Source organism: Plecotus auritus (assembly GCF_963455305.1).
Source record: "Plecotus auritus genome assembly, chromosome: 5".
Classification (NCBI taxonomy): Eukaryota; Metazoa; Chordata; class Mammalia; order Chiroptera; family Vespertilionidae; genus Plecotus; species Plecotus auritus.
This window is the reverse complement of record NC_137776.1, coordinates 56,507,597-56,521,940: the sequence shown is the minus strand read 5'-3', so window position 1 is coordinate 56,521,940 and position 14,344 is coordinate 56,507,597. Positions and strand designations below refer to the sequence as shown.

The 14,344-nt window shown below is 36.6% G+C and overlaps 1 protein-coding gene across 7 annotated transcripts in view; it reads right to left on the bottom strand.

Moving 5' to 3' along the window:
• Positions 1-14,344, bottom strand: part of KCNH7 (potassium voltage-gated channel subfamily H member 7) — a 438,042-nt gene that overhangs the window by 34,671 nt on the left and 389,027 nt on the right. For 6 of the 7 annotated variants that reach the window (XR_013960661.1, XR_013960662.1, XM_080669564.1 and 3 more), the window contains one exon: positions 1,453-1,705. Coding sequence is in view for 5 of the 7 variants with exons in the window: in XM_080669564.1 (XP_080525690.1) it covers positions 1,453-1,705 (253 nt within the window). In the remaining 2 variants the exon portion in view is untranslated. The remainder of the gene's footprint in view (positions 1-1,452; positions 1,706-14,344) is intronic. The other variant, XM_080669565.1, reaches the window with a different exon arrangement.

The following is a 14,344-nucleotide window of genomic DNA, read 5'->3' as shown; positions in this document are numbered from 1 at the left end:
CCTCCAATATTTTCCCTGAATGTCATGGCCACTCAGATTTTTCTGTCTCTGAATGTCAAGACACTTAAAAATTGTGCCTGTGAAATATGTACTAAGTAAATATTGATTACATGACTTTTAAAGATCATCAATGGAAGTGCAAAATAGTACTTGCTTACATATATCCTGAAGCTTCTTATCATATTTATAAAAAATCCTTCCTGGATCTGTTAACTTTATTTTTCTTAAATATAATTGTGTTGATTTCAGAGAGGAAGGGAGCGGGAGAGAGAGAAACATCAATGATGAGCGGGAATCATTGATCGGCTGCCTTCTGCACACCCCACACTGGGGATTAAGCCCACAACCCTGGCATGTGCCCTGATGGGAATGAACTGTGAATTCCTGGTTCATAGGTCTACACTCAACTACTGAGCCATGCAGCTGGGCTGTTAATTTCATTTTTGTTAGACAAGTTTATATATACCCGACCATGGAAACCATCAAAGACTTTGAAACAATAAAGTCCTAAATATTAAAAATATGCTGTAGTGTTCTTACCTTAAATGTGAATTGAATGGGAAGAAATCAGATCCCATATCTTTATAATAAAAATTGATATTAGATCAAATACATTAACTTTAAATAATCTTAGCTTTTAAAAAATAGAATTAATAATCACAACTTGTGAAGACTTCAGGTGGATTTAGAGACAGAAAAGGAGAATATCTTCATATTCTTTACAGTTTTGGTACTTAAGTATAGGTATTATCAAAGAAAATCCCAGAACTAAATTCATCCTGGGCTTTGTATTTCAATTAACTTACATGACTGTGAATGAGCAAAAAGTAAGCCAGTCAGCATGCACACCTTAGCTATGTTCACCCTGACTTAATATATTTTTTTTAAGAGACAAATTGGACAGATGACTTTCTTTTGCACCCAAACCAGTTTATTGCTAATTATAATATCCTCACTGCAAGTTCATAGCTCTTTATTCCTAGATAACAACTCATGTAATTCCGTTTGATGGCACACAGCAGGTTCAAGTGCATGGCAAATAGGTGAAATACATCAAAACATAAACCCAGTTCAACAGGGCATTGGCACATTCTAGCCACTATGCTTACAATATGTACATTTTATTTAAGGGGTAAAAGGACCAAGCATGAATCCCAAATCCTCTAAGATGAAAAGAATACTGACTGCTTTCGTATATTGGCCATCAAATGCTTACTCGTAGCTGTCAAGGACAGAAGAGCGTCATGGAACCGTTTACACATCAGAGGAAAAGTGAGAGTCAAGAGAGGTTAATTTGATTTGAATTGAATTGAAATGAAGCTTTAAAATTACCCATCAGTCTTAAGTTGTACTCATGAATAAATAAAATCAGTCCTTTTTTCTGTAATTTTAAACTCTGCGTCGCACCAGCTTGTAACTGACTTTGTCCCCATCCAGTTCTAAAACACTCACCCAGAATAGCTACTACAATGTCATCCTTGAGTATTTCAATGGAGCCTCTGGATAAGAAATAAAGTGCAGTGAGGACATCCCCACAGTGCACCAGAGTGTCTCCCGGAGGTGCATGGGTGGTCTTAAACTTCATTGCCAAAGCTCTCAGGCAACCTTTACTTGCCCCCCGAAAGGCTTTGCAGTTTTGTAGCAAAGTCTGGTTGAGATGTAGACAAATGTCAGCTTGTAAACATTCTGGGAAACCCTTGAGGACCTGAAGAGAAAAAGCAAAGAGTTTCATACCACAGCACACAGGGCACCTCCACCTGAAATAAAATACATTTCTTGCTCACAGAACCGCAGGCGTGATAATTGTCACATAGGAGCTCTCACAATCCTTCTACCTCGCCTACCTTAATGAATACTTGGTTTGCTAAACATGCTAAAATTTTAACTAAAATACTTGTTCTCTAAATTAACTGCAGGCATTCAGACTCAACACAAATGTTATCTCGTTAAAATGTAATGCCTACAATGTTTCACACTGCTTCTCATTCCCTGCCTTATGTTCTTTAACATCATGCTGTGCACAGATATAATACAATGTGACAATAAGACATAATTAATGAAAGGCAGTACAATTAGAAAGACAACTCTGAAGGAATCTCAAGTCAATTTGGATTGCTATCTCTGGCATATGTCTCTTAGTTATAGTTAGTAAAAATACAATCCTGAAATAGCCATTGTAGTTGCAAAGGTCATATACCAGAGTGCTATTAGTTAATAGAACTAGGAATATTTTTGTTTCATATGCACATTATTAGTACTAAATATTGTGGTAAGCACTGAAAATAGAGAATGAGAACAGGAATCATACTTTTAATGTCTAGTTTAGTTTTTAGAATTGGAAATTGTGCCAGAATTTACAATGCATACATAAAGCTTCTAACAGTGCAACTATTTTGACAGCCTATTCAGTGACTAATTTAAAACTTGTAGAAAACATTAAATAATAGCTTGCGACAAGTGCTACTCAATTTAAACTGTATAAAATTGTATTCTATTTTATAGAATTACCAGTATTCAGTGGGAAAAGGCCCTTACCGTTTGCTTCTCTGCATGTATTTAGCTATTTAGGGTGTCATATATAGATTTTAATTCTCAGTAAAAATAAATCCATTTATATATGTTTTTGGGGTAAGAGGGAGAAGGCATCATATAGTGCCCAACAATGAAATTTTAAGATTTCCTACCTTTTTGGGTTAACCTATTGCTGTCCAATATTGTTAAAAGTAATCATGAATTATTTGTATAGATAATTCAAATGTATGTGGCCCATAAAGGAACTTCAAATTAGATTATATTTGAGTTAACTTGCAATTATTATTACTTTAAATATTAAAGCAGCCACGGGGACCCTGGTTCAGTAGAGCCCTGTGTGATGCAATTGGTCAGACTGACTGTGATTATGGTGCAAAAGGATTAAAGAGAGAATCAATGAGACATCTGAAATACAACCACTATTTCCAATCTTGTCTCCTTTACTGTAGAGTCACCCACAGAAATGGGTCAGAGTTTTTTAGAAGAAAACCCAGGGAATATGAGTTCTGGTCATGAATTTGCCACAGGTTGATGCTTGTGCAAGTCACTTCATCCATCTGTGTTTCTTTGCCAGAGATTAAGAGCCTTTGCAATATTGAACATTGTCCTGCATGCCAATTGTCTGACTGCTCACTCCGCTCTGCACAGCTGTAGGAACTCAGACTTTTATGCTGAAATTTCTGTGTTACCTGGCTCAGACCCGAAAGAACGGAGCCTTCCTCATCTGAAACCTCTTCCCTTAACTGTAGCTTTCAGGCTTGGTCTACATGCCTAGATTCCTGACATGTTTCCTACTTAGATGTCAATATGTAACTTGCCTAGTCTTTGCCCATTCCTGCCTTTGGGGCTGGAGGCTCTTTACCCACTGTTTGTTGGGATCCAAAAACTCAGCTCCTCTCAACCTTCTAGGTCGCTGATCCCTTCTACCTGTTGAAACTATTACATTGGATTCCTTGGCAAGTGATGCTAGACTGGAATGAAGCTAGGTTCGGGCACTGTTTTCTGAAACTGGCCACTTTATTTGGGAGTGTTACAGTAGGAAAAAACCCCAGTTCACTGGCCTCTGCATATGATGTTACTTTTCTCCCTGAAGTTGAGACCTCAGCATAACTCTCAAATGTCCCCTACAGATAAAATGTAAAGAGCAGTACACCAAGTAACAAATTAGATATGCTTATTTTTCTCTTAATATTTGGCTGTAATAAAGTACAACAATGCATTTTATATTTCATGTAAATAGGGGTGATATTGCTACCATTATAGTAGTTGAAATGAGAATGCTGAACTTGTAGCTGCTATTTCTGGCATTTTCATGAAATTTCTCCCCGTTATACTTTCTGAATATAGCTTGGATATAGAAGGAACAATTATGCACATGTATACATATACACACATGCTTTGAGTTGGAAGGTGCAGATGAGATGGAGGTAGGGAGATTCATTTCTCTGAGTGTGTTTTATGAGCTATAGAATCAGATAGGCATGAAGTCCCAATTTCATCACTTACTATTTGTGACTTTGTTTTTTTCTACTGTAAAATTAATAATATCTACTTGACAGGGTTATGCTCACAATTAAATGCAATAATGTGTGTAAATTTTATGTATTGTAAATGTTCAATAGACATTTCACTTTTGAGCCTTTACTTCTTCCTTCCTTCTTTTCTTCCTTTTTTGGTCATAAATATTTATTGTTGTTGAAGAACTGGTATGTTCTCTTTAGCTCAAAATTGAGAGATATGATCCCATTGTATTATTTTCTTTGGTCTCTGGTAAATAAGAAATTCCCCTCTAAATTTTGTGCTCCTTTTCCTCAACAGAGTTTAAGAATCCTTTGTCCTCTCATTTCTCTAACTTTTGTTCCCTGTTTCTGACTTGTGTTAAATATTTTGGCTTACTTCCACTTAAGTTTCCCTGCAAGTTGTCTTACATTCTTTTTCGAAGTAGGCAGTTAGTAAAATCAATTTACAAGTGTGATCCTGGAATTCTAGTATTCTGATAATCATTCACAAATACTTAAAGGGAACTTGGGAAAGTTTTTCAACATCATTCTCTTCTCAAGTAGCCTTTTTAAATGTCGCCATCTCCTAATAGTCATCTTATTAGAAGTGAGACCGGTTGGAAAGAATGACCTCCAAGTATTCCATGGAGAAGCCTTTATTTGCACGGGAAGAGGATTCACAGATCTTGGCATGAAAGATTTATCTAGATTAAGTTATTTTTCTGTGGTATTAGCCCTTACCTGATTTTCTTAAGTCAGTTACATAGATCAAATAAAACTCAATAGAAGTTAGTATTCTGTAATTAAAGATCTTCCATCAGAACATTGGATGTCCTAAATAAGCCAGCAGCTTTGGAATCTGGGTTATGCCTAAGTAAAGGCAGTTTTTAGTCATTTTATATTATTGATTTTTAAACAGAGAGAGAGAGGGAAGGGAAAGGGAAAGATAGAGAAACATAGATGTGAGCGAAACATCAATTGGCTGCCTACTGCACACAACCCAGGCATGTGCTCTGACCGAATCAAAGTGGCAATCTTTTGGTGCACAGGATGACTCCCAACCAACTGAGCCACACAGGTCAGGGCTAAGTAAAGGTTCTATAAAATGGAGAGTTAGAGGAGAGGGAGCTGTAGTGGAATAGAGGTAGAAGAACACTGAAAAAGAGTTGGAAGAAAAGGGAAGTTTTAAATAGATATTTATCTAAGGCACCCCGTTCCTGTGGTTCCAACTCTGTGGCCTTTCTTCCTTCCTACTCATGGTACTTTTTTTTTTTTTTTTTTTTTTTTTTTTGGTGAGGTTTAACTCCTCTGCTGAATTAACTGATTGGGAACTTCCTCAAATAGCACTCAAATATTGGCATTTTACCATGCCAAGCAGATCTGGCTGCAAAAAACAGCTATGACAAGGAAAAACCAGAACACAGGCTGGTTTAGTGACTGTTATAATCATTTCCACTACTGTGTACACAACATTATTGTCTGTCATGTTCTGAAACTCTGCGGGTACAAAGCACCTTTTATTGTGCATCTAGAGCCATTGTTTTATTGACTGAGCGTGAGTTCAAAGACCTTGGGGCATCACCCAGAATCATTTTCATGGCCTACACTTAGAAATGTAGTCTTCATTCTTTTAGCAAATATTTATTATCTACTATACTAGAGGCTTGGTGCATGAAAATTCATGCACTGGAGTGGGGGGGGGTCCCTCAGCCTGCCCTGCCCCCTCTCACAGTCCGGGAGCCCTCAGGGGTGGGAGGTGACCTGGTGATCAGGGGAAGGCAATGCCCCCATCACACCTCTGCTGCTGCCACTGCCGGCAGCACAAGCCTCAGCCCGGCCCTGGTTACCTGAGCCTCAGGCGGCTGGGCAGCAGCCATCCCAGGCTGGCCTGTGCCTTGGGTGGCCCTGGGTGGCTGGGCAGCTGCCATCCAAGGCTTGCCTGTGCCTTGCGCCAGCCCTGGGTGGCTGGGGGGCTGAGGGGACTGGGCGCTGCCATCTTGTGGCTATGGTCGCCACCATCTTTGAGGGCGGAGCAGTCAATTAGCATATTTCCTCCTTATTGGCTGTGGGCACTGCCATCTTTGCGATGGCGTGGGGGTCAACTAGCATATTCTCTCTTTATTAGATAGGATACCAGGCACTATGCTAGGCATGGGAGACAGTAATAAATAAAACATGCTCTGACAATATACCTACTCTCAAGACTTTCTCTAAATGCCCAGATTAAAAAAAAAAAAAAATAGGTTTAACCAGAAGTTCCCACACTCATCTTTTCATGCCAAATTCAGATATTTGTAATGCATGGTTTAATATTATGGGTATTTAGATGAACCCTCAAGGTACTTACACTTTCCTAATATTGACTGTTATGTGGGCAGATTTTTAAAACTCCCTGGAGTTTCAGAAATTTTTTTCCAGGTTGGTAAAAATCCCACATCTTTATTATGCTATAAGTCACTTGAATATTTTATAAATGCAAGGTTAATTTCTCTTTACTTGAATTTATGTAGATGAAACTCTTTAGAATGCTCAAATTATGTAAGATTAATGAGACATCTTTTTCTTTTAAGTGAGTATGAAATGTTTTCTGTGATTGTTAAATCAACTCCATAGCTTAGGACCCAAAGTTTAAGCACATTCAAATAAGAATTGCCCAACAATTATAAAGCAAGATAACATTATTATAACAAAGTAAAACTCTGCAGAAATTACACAGAAAGCCAAAATGGAAGTAATTAGCTATTCCATAGCAAGCAAGTAGCAAACATGATCAAACATGAATTCAGAAGTATTTAACTTATGTTAATCTTTCCTCAAATGTACATATGCTGACATGCATCTAATGAGATAAGCATACATTATTGTTAATATTTGTAATTATGTAGTATGTGAATTAAAATTTTCTCTAAACTTAGCATGAATATAAAATTTAGTAGTGAATGGATGCTGAAGTTAATGTGAGCCTTCACCTTCTAATTTGATATATGTGTGCTCATCAAAATGACATTAGTCTTATTAACTTTTAAATAATTAAATCCTTAAATTTAAATATATCCAGGGTGAGGCAAAAGTAGGTTTACAATTGTGAGTAGGCAAAACAGAGTTTATTCTTGTATTATTATTTATTAATTATTGTATTATTTTCTATGTGATACCAGTAAACCTCTGTTCATCAACCCTGTATATTGATAATAAACTTTATTATTCCTGCCTCAAATTTAAAACACAGGATTCAATATATGCTGTTTCTTCACCAGGATTGCAATCTCCCTATGGGCTTATACTTTCTAAGACCTGTTGGAAGAGAGTCAACAATTGAGTTTTTGCCAAGACTCTCTCTAGACTCCTTTCATAATGTTTTAAACATTGTATTTGCTTTCAAAAAAATAAAAATATATTCTGATAGGTACCTAATTGATATCTCTTATCCAGATAGTGCTGGAAAGATAATCTATGTTGTAATGAGTGGCTTTTGATTTGTTTTACATAGTGCAGCTGTACAGGGGAACATTCTAAAGGCAGGCTGAAAAGGCACATTGAGAAAGACAGTCTGAGTGTGGCAAATGGTTCTTCTAAATAGCAAATTAATCATAAACAACTTTGATAATTATGATAACTAACATTAGAAAATTTTCTGGAAAAATTCTCTGGGTCATTAAATACCCATAAATGCTAACAAATAAGGATGAATCAAAACACAAATTAATACTCCCTATGAAGCATTAAACTTCAAGCATGATTGTCAAATAGATTATGGAAGTAATGTGTTAACTCTTCAGTCTCTTCATATAAAATATAAAGTCTACGGCCTTAATATTTTATGGTATTTTCCAATTCTTGTGGAATCATTGTCTTCCATGTGGGCATTCAGCATTTAATCATCTTAAGTACTTATAAAATACTAAACCATGCTTTTTGTTGTTTCTAGAAGATAATGCCCTTCCTTAACGGAATCTATAATTTTGGGGTCATCCCAGGTCATATTATTTCTGTGGTTATGATTTACTATTAAGGAATAGAAAACACATGTCTTTCATATTTCCTTGGTGATTACATGTTTAATATTTCATGTGTAAGCACTGATCATGCTACATAAATCCTGAACCAGTTTTGGTACAAATTAAAGGTTTCTAAACAATGAAAGTGTCCTCCCTCCTGCATCTTCCCCTTCCCTCTCCCACAGCTCCTGTTCCCATTTAACGGCATCACTGTGAGATGTTTCTTTGTTTTTAAACGGACTTGTAAGCTTTAACCTGACCAAATTAAGTGAGGGCCAAGGATGAGTTGAAATGTGAGTGATGATGTGTAGGGAGAGGGGACTTACTGTTTTAACATACACGTCCTTGTTACCCAGACTCTGGAGTCCTTCTGCTAATTCAGGGAAAGCCTGACTTAAGAAGGTGCATCACAATTTTTGAAAAGTGGTCTCAGCGGAACCCTTGAAACCCACTAGGATGTCTAAGGTAACAGGAGATCTGCATCCTGAGAAACAATTTCAGGACTTTCCCCTCAGCCCTCTAATTGCTTGAGAAAGGAAGTGGGGGAAAGCGTGAACAGATATGACTATAGTGGGGTCTATTGAATGCTTTGCAAACGCTTCTTCTAAAATAGATTGATTGTGGATGACCTAAGCTTGCTCGCAAAGTAAGGAACAGGAAACGGGAAGTGCCATTTGCAAAGTAATGAAAAAAATGATTTAAGTACCACCTTGTACTTGATATACCATTTTAAACTTGAATCTACTTTTATCTTTCAGAAACATTGCTCATATATAACATCTTTTGATTCATTTATAAACTTTATATAAAGAATATAGAGTGGCAAATAGCCCCCTTTTCATATGTGGAAGCTGAAATATAAATGCATGAAAGATTTTTATTTCTGAAAGAACTAAGTCTCCTAACTTAGTCCAGGATTTCTTCCACTATTGTGCCTTAGCTGCCTATTAGACTGGATTTCTAAAGTTGCTCCCAGTAGAATGAGATGCAAAATATTTCCCATTCATTTTATTTATTGGCTTTATTAATAAGTAACAAAGAATAGAAATGTACCATATATGCCATTTTCATTTTGTACCAGTTAGAGTATTTGTTCCCCAAAAGATTAGGCCTAGTCAATAATGCAATTGTTTTCTAGAGAATGTTATGGCTGTATCAGCAATTACATAACATTTTGCAAAACAGCAGAAGTTCTCAAAATAGTTTTCTTCCTCCATCTATCTGATCTCCCTTCTGTAAAATGTATTATTTCTCGTTATCCAGCACTCTGAGCGTTCCAGACACTGCTGTATCCCCTCACATTTCTACTTCTACCAACTCAGTTTTAAAGCAGCTGTGTATGTTTCAAACTCTATTTTTGACAGCTGTACTTGTTAGTGCAATTATATAATTCAATTTTATTGTGCATAAAAGAATAAAATATGGGTAAAGAAAGATAGCAGATCCCTCCACCTCCTGCCATGAAAATAAAGCTAAATGCTTTGGAAAACCTTTATAACGGTCAGTCACTTTTAAAAATGCAACCACAGCTTGCTTTTTCATTAGGTGTGGGTGCCTAAACATTTATAAGAGTAGAAATGTTATATAGCCCATTAACTCTGATTATAATCCAAAAATAAGAATACATTATTTCAAAGTGACCAGAAAGTTAGAAGTACATGAAACTTAAGGATAACATTCTATGATAGCCTTTGGATTAAATAAGAAATAATTTAAAAGCAATGAAAGGAGAACATTTTATGTCAAAACCCATGGACCCAGAGAAAACTTGCATTAGAAAATTAAATGTATAGTTTTAATGTCTTCATTATTACAGAGAAAATCCAAAATAATAAAAGATTTTAATATAGATGTTAAAAATAATAGAACAGTCCAAAGAAACAAAAAAGGGGATTAATGAAGGCAAATGTTAAAAATGAAAATAGTAATAAATTAACCCAAAAGCAAGTTCCTTGAAAAAAACAAAAAAACACACACAATAAAATATAGAAATATTTCAAAGGCCTGCTAAAGGAAAGAAGAGAGAACAAAAATGTACAAGTTTGGGAATGAGAAAGCAATATAGAAAAAAATGAGTTTCAAGAGAATTCTATATGCAGTTTTATAAGAACTTTGAAAGCCTAGATGAGATGGATGAATTCTTGGCAAAATATAAATTGTCAATGTTTATTAAGGAAGAAATAGAATATATAATTACCATACTAGAATTGGATTGGTAATTAAAGGTCTAAATTAAAACCACCAGGGTGAAGGGAAACTAAGAAAACAATCCCATTTACAACTGAATAAAAAACAAACAAACAAACCTAGGAATAAATTTAACCAAGGAAGTAAAAGACCTATACTCAAAAAATTGTAAAACTCTGAAGAAAGAAATTGACAAAGATACAAACAAATGGAAGTGTACACTGTGCTCATGGATAGGAAGACTTAACATTGTGAAAATGTCCAAAGCAATCTATAGATGCAATGCAATTCCTTTCACAAAACTAGAATAAATATTCCCCAAAATGTATATGGAATGAAAAAAGACACCGAATAACCATAGCAATCTTGAGAAAGAACAAAGTTGGAGGAATCATGCTATCTATAATAATAAAAGTGTAATATGCTAATTAGACCAGACATTTTTCTGGATGACCTTTGGATGAAGATGTGGCAGTGGGGGCCAAGGCAGAGGCAGTGGCTGTGGGGGCCGAACCCCTTGCAAGAATTTTGTACATTGGGCCTCTAGTCTATATATATAAAAACCTAAGCAACCGAACGACCTGAACAATCAGAAGGATAGTAACCACCAGTCACTATGATGCGCACTGACCACCAGAGGGCAAATGCTTAATGCGGGAGATGCCCCCTGGTGGTCAGTGCACTCCCACAGTGGGAGCACTGCTCAGCTGACTGACCCATCCTGGTGGCCCACCAGCCCAGTGGCAGGCAATCACCCCCTCAATAGTCCTGCAGGTCTAATCTCTGAAGAACAGGCCAGGCACCGATGGACCAGCGCCATCGGCACGATCTTGACAGCGCTGCCGGCCTCCTAGAAGTCAGCCTCGGGCACCGCGGCTGCTTCCGTTCCCTAGATGCTCCACAAGGAAGAAACAATATAAAGGCGGCTGCCAGGTGGCTCCTGACAACCAGTGTGAATGTCAGCAGGAAAAATCCAGATCCCGTGCTGGCAAGGGTGTCCCACCGCCCGCCCAGAGGGTCAATTGTGTCTTGGCCCCCCGCCTCCCCGAGGACCCCAACCATGCCTGAATTTGTGCACCAGGCCACTAGTTTGATGTAAAATCACCAATACCACATGGTTTTACAGATGTTTTCTAACATTTAAAGAGCATATAATGGTAGATCAATATCATTATAAAATAGATGCAACATTTAAAATAATTTACTCGTCAATATGAACAAAGCTTCAAAAATATATGAAAAAATAATATTTATTGTAGAGAAGCAATGATATTTATAAGTATTAGTCTTAATAGTAAAGCTATTTGCTTTAAAATCAGCTATTACTGACCAGCCAGTGTGGCTCAGTGGTTGAGCATTGACCTGGGAACCAAGCGGTCACCAGTTTGATTCCTGGTCGGGGCACATGCCTGGGGTTTCAGGATTGATCCCCAGTAAGGGTGTGCAGGATTTCTATTTCTCTATCCCTAACCCGTCCTCTCTCTCTCTAAAATAAATAAAAACATGTTTAAAAATAAGCTATTACAATTTAAAATTATTTAGGAAGGTCTAGTGAACTAAAAGAGCCACCCTGACCAATAGGATCCAAAGATATAAATGAAAAGAAGTCATTTAGGAATATCTGACATGAAAGTGGCAATGACTATATATTTTTTCCATCCACACTCATCCCCATGGATAGCAATGCAATGTCTAAACCAAGAAAAACAAATAAATATCTGTAATTTTCTCGAGTACTTCTGCCTAAAGCTATATGGTCAACAGGGTTAGATGAACCACTGTGCTTATTTTCACCCTTAGAAAATGATTTTACAATCAGACATATTGGAAGTTCCAAGACCACTGGGAATGTCTCAGACAATTCTCCCATGAAAGAAAATACTAAACTTTTATTTTAGAGAAATTGCAGATGGTTTGATTCCATAAGCTTTGATAAATATTGAATTCTTCTAATATTATAGAACTAAAATGGACTTAAAGTAACATGTCCAAGGAATCGTTTAAAACTGAACTCTGATGTCTCTCTACATTTTTATTATTGGCTAAACCTGTGTTGAATATTAAATGTTCTTAAGCTGAATTGAATTTAAGTTCATCCTGTGTTCCTATCACTACAAAGACAGTGTTTGGAAACATGTCACACTCTTCAGCAAAAAAAAAACTGCACTCTAGAGTCCTGATCAGATAGTACCATTATTTTAGAGAGTTATAAAAGCATACTATGCTTTGAGACATCATTTCCACCTTCTTACTACTGTAAGAGGAACATTAAATGGAGAAACTGAAGCACAGAAGTGTGTTCAATGCCTCAGCTTGGTGTTCCTGCAATGACTGTTTTCCTTGTTTAAAGCCCCAGCCATGCTGCCATTATTTCTCTTAGCTCAGGAACTTCTAAAGAAGCAGCATGGTGCCAGCTGTAATTAAGCCCTTCTTGATAAGGGTTAGAGACCAGGATGAAGTGACCATCATCATTTGGCTGAGCACATATCATATGTGACCTGAAAATACCAGATGCCAATGTTACGCTTGATATTGTTCATGCCAGGAGGCTCCAGATGGCAAGTATTGTTCTCTGTGGTATTTTTGAGACTTTAGGGCAAACAACCTCTGTGAAAATTAGAAAGTGCATGAGCCTTGACCTTTTTAAGCACCTGCTGTTCAGGGGCTGGCTACAGTAGGCAAGTGTGTATGTTAATAGCAGATATCTTGCTGGTGCAAAATTTTACTACCTATCCAATTTCTGCAGAGCTAGACAATTCCTATTGACTAATCAACATGAAGATGAAAACGTCTTTTAAAGGCATTGTAGACAACTATTATTTTAATTCAACTCCTAAATGATAACTAGACGTGTGTTGTTACTAGACATGTGTTTAGTTTTTCAAAAAACTAAAATATGTCACCAGTCCTGAGGGTCTTTATCACTTAAACGCAGGTTTTTGCCAGTCTCCATGCCCCCTTTCTAAATGTGTGGATTTACTTGTTGGGCCATTTGGACCTCAGTGCAGGGAATGGGCATGTGTCTTTCAACTTAGGCAATATTTGCAATGCTTTCTTCAACTTGACTGCTAATTTTGAACCTATGCTTTTTTGTTAGAATATTACTGGTTAAACAAAAAGTGTCAATTATATTGTACAGGCTTACCTATGACAAATTTCTATTATGCTATTGATGTCTTTAGAAGTGAGTGATTTTATTTTCTGAAGAATTCTTACAAAAGGGCTCCTTGCCCAGTCAGTGGTGGAGTAGTCAAATATGAGGGCACCATATTTTTGGTCTTTTTATGTATAGCTCTATGACTAGTCAGTCAAAGCTTTTTCATTGACTATATCAATCAACTTAAAGATATAAAGAATCATTAGAAAAAGTAATATGGAATTAAAAGCAATGTGGTGAAAATAAGCCATGTTATTTTGTAAATCTTGATTTATATTTTTGATAGGTTTAATGTCACAAGGATTGTTTTTACTTGAGTTGCTGAATTGAACATAACTGAAAAAACTTGTCATTACATTTCACTGTGGTCTATTGAAACAGTCCATGAGTGAATGGGAAAGTCTGGCACAGATGAAGTCATTTAAATAAACATTGAGAAGTTTTTGAAATAGTAGGGTTAGAATGTGGATGCAGATATAAGGTGTTAGTAGCTAGTTAGTAGTAGGTAGTAAGTAATAGTAGTAGTAGTAAGCAGTAATTAGTTAAGGTTAGTAGTTAGCAGAGGCTAATCTAACAGATAACAGGGGAGCTGGAAAGAAAAATAGAAGGAAAGGAAATCAAATTTCATTAACATGATACTAAGAAATTACATCAGTCTCAAGAAATAATAATTTATATGAAACAATCTGCAATTATTCAATATATTTTTTCCATTTTGATTGGCTTTGTTTGTTGGGCCCATGATAAGTATATCCTTTCTCACTTAGATTCTCACATGTGGTTCTACCCATTTTTAGTCTACTAGGTTGACTAAAATCCCTAAATATCCTTCCTTCTACAACTTTGCCCCTATCTTATACCACCTCCTTTCTGAGGAATTAGTTTAATCTTTGCTAGACCAAGAAGACTGGGCCATGTACTATAAGGGACATGGAGTTTTCTCCTTTACTTCTCAAAGCCAAGGCCTTCAC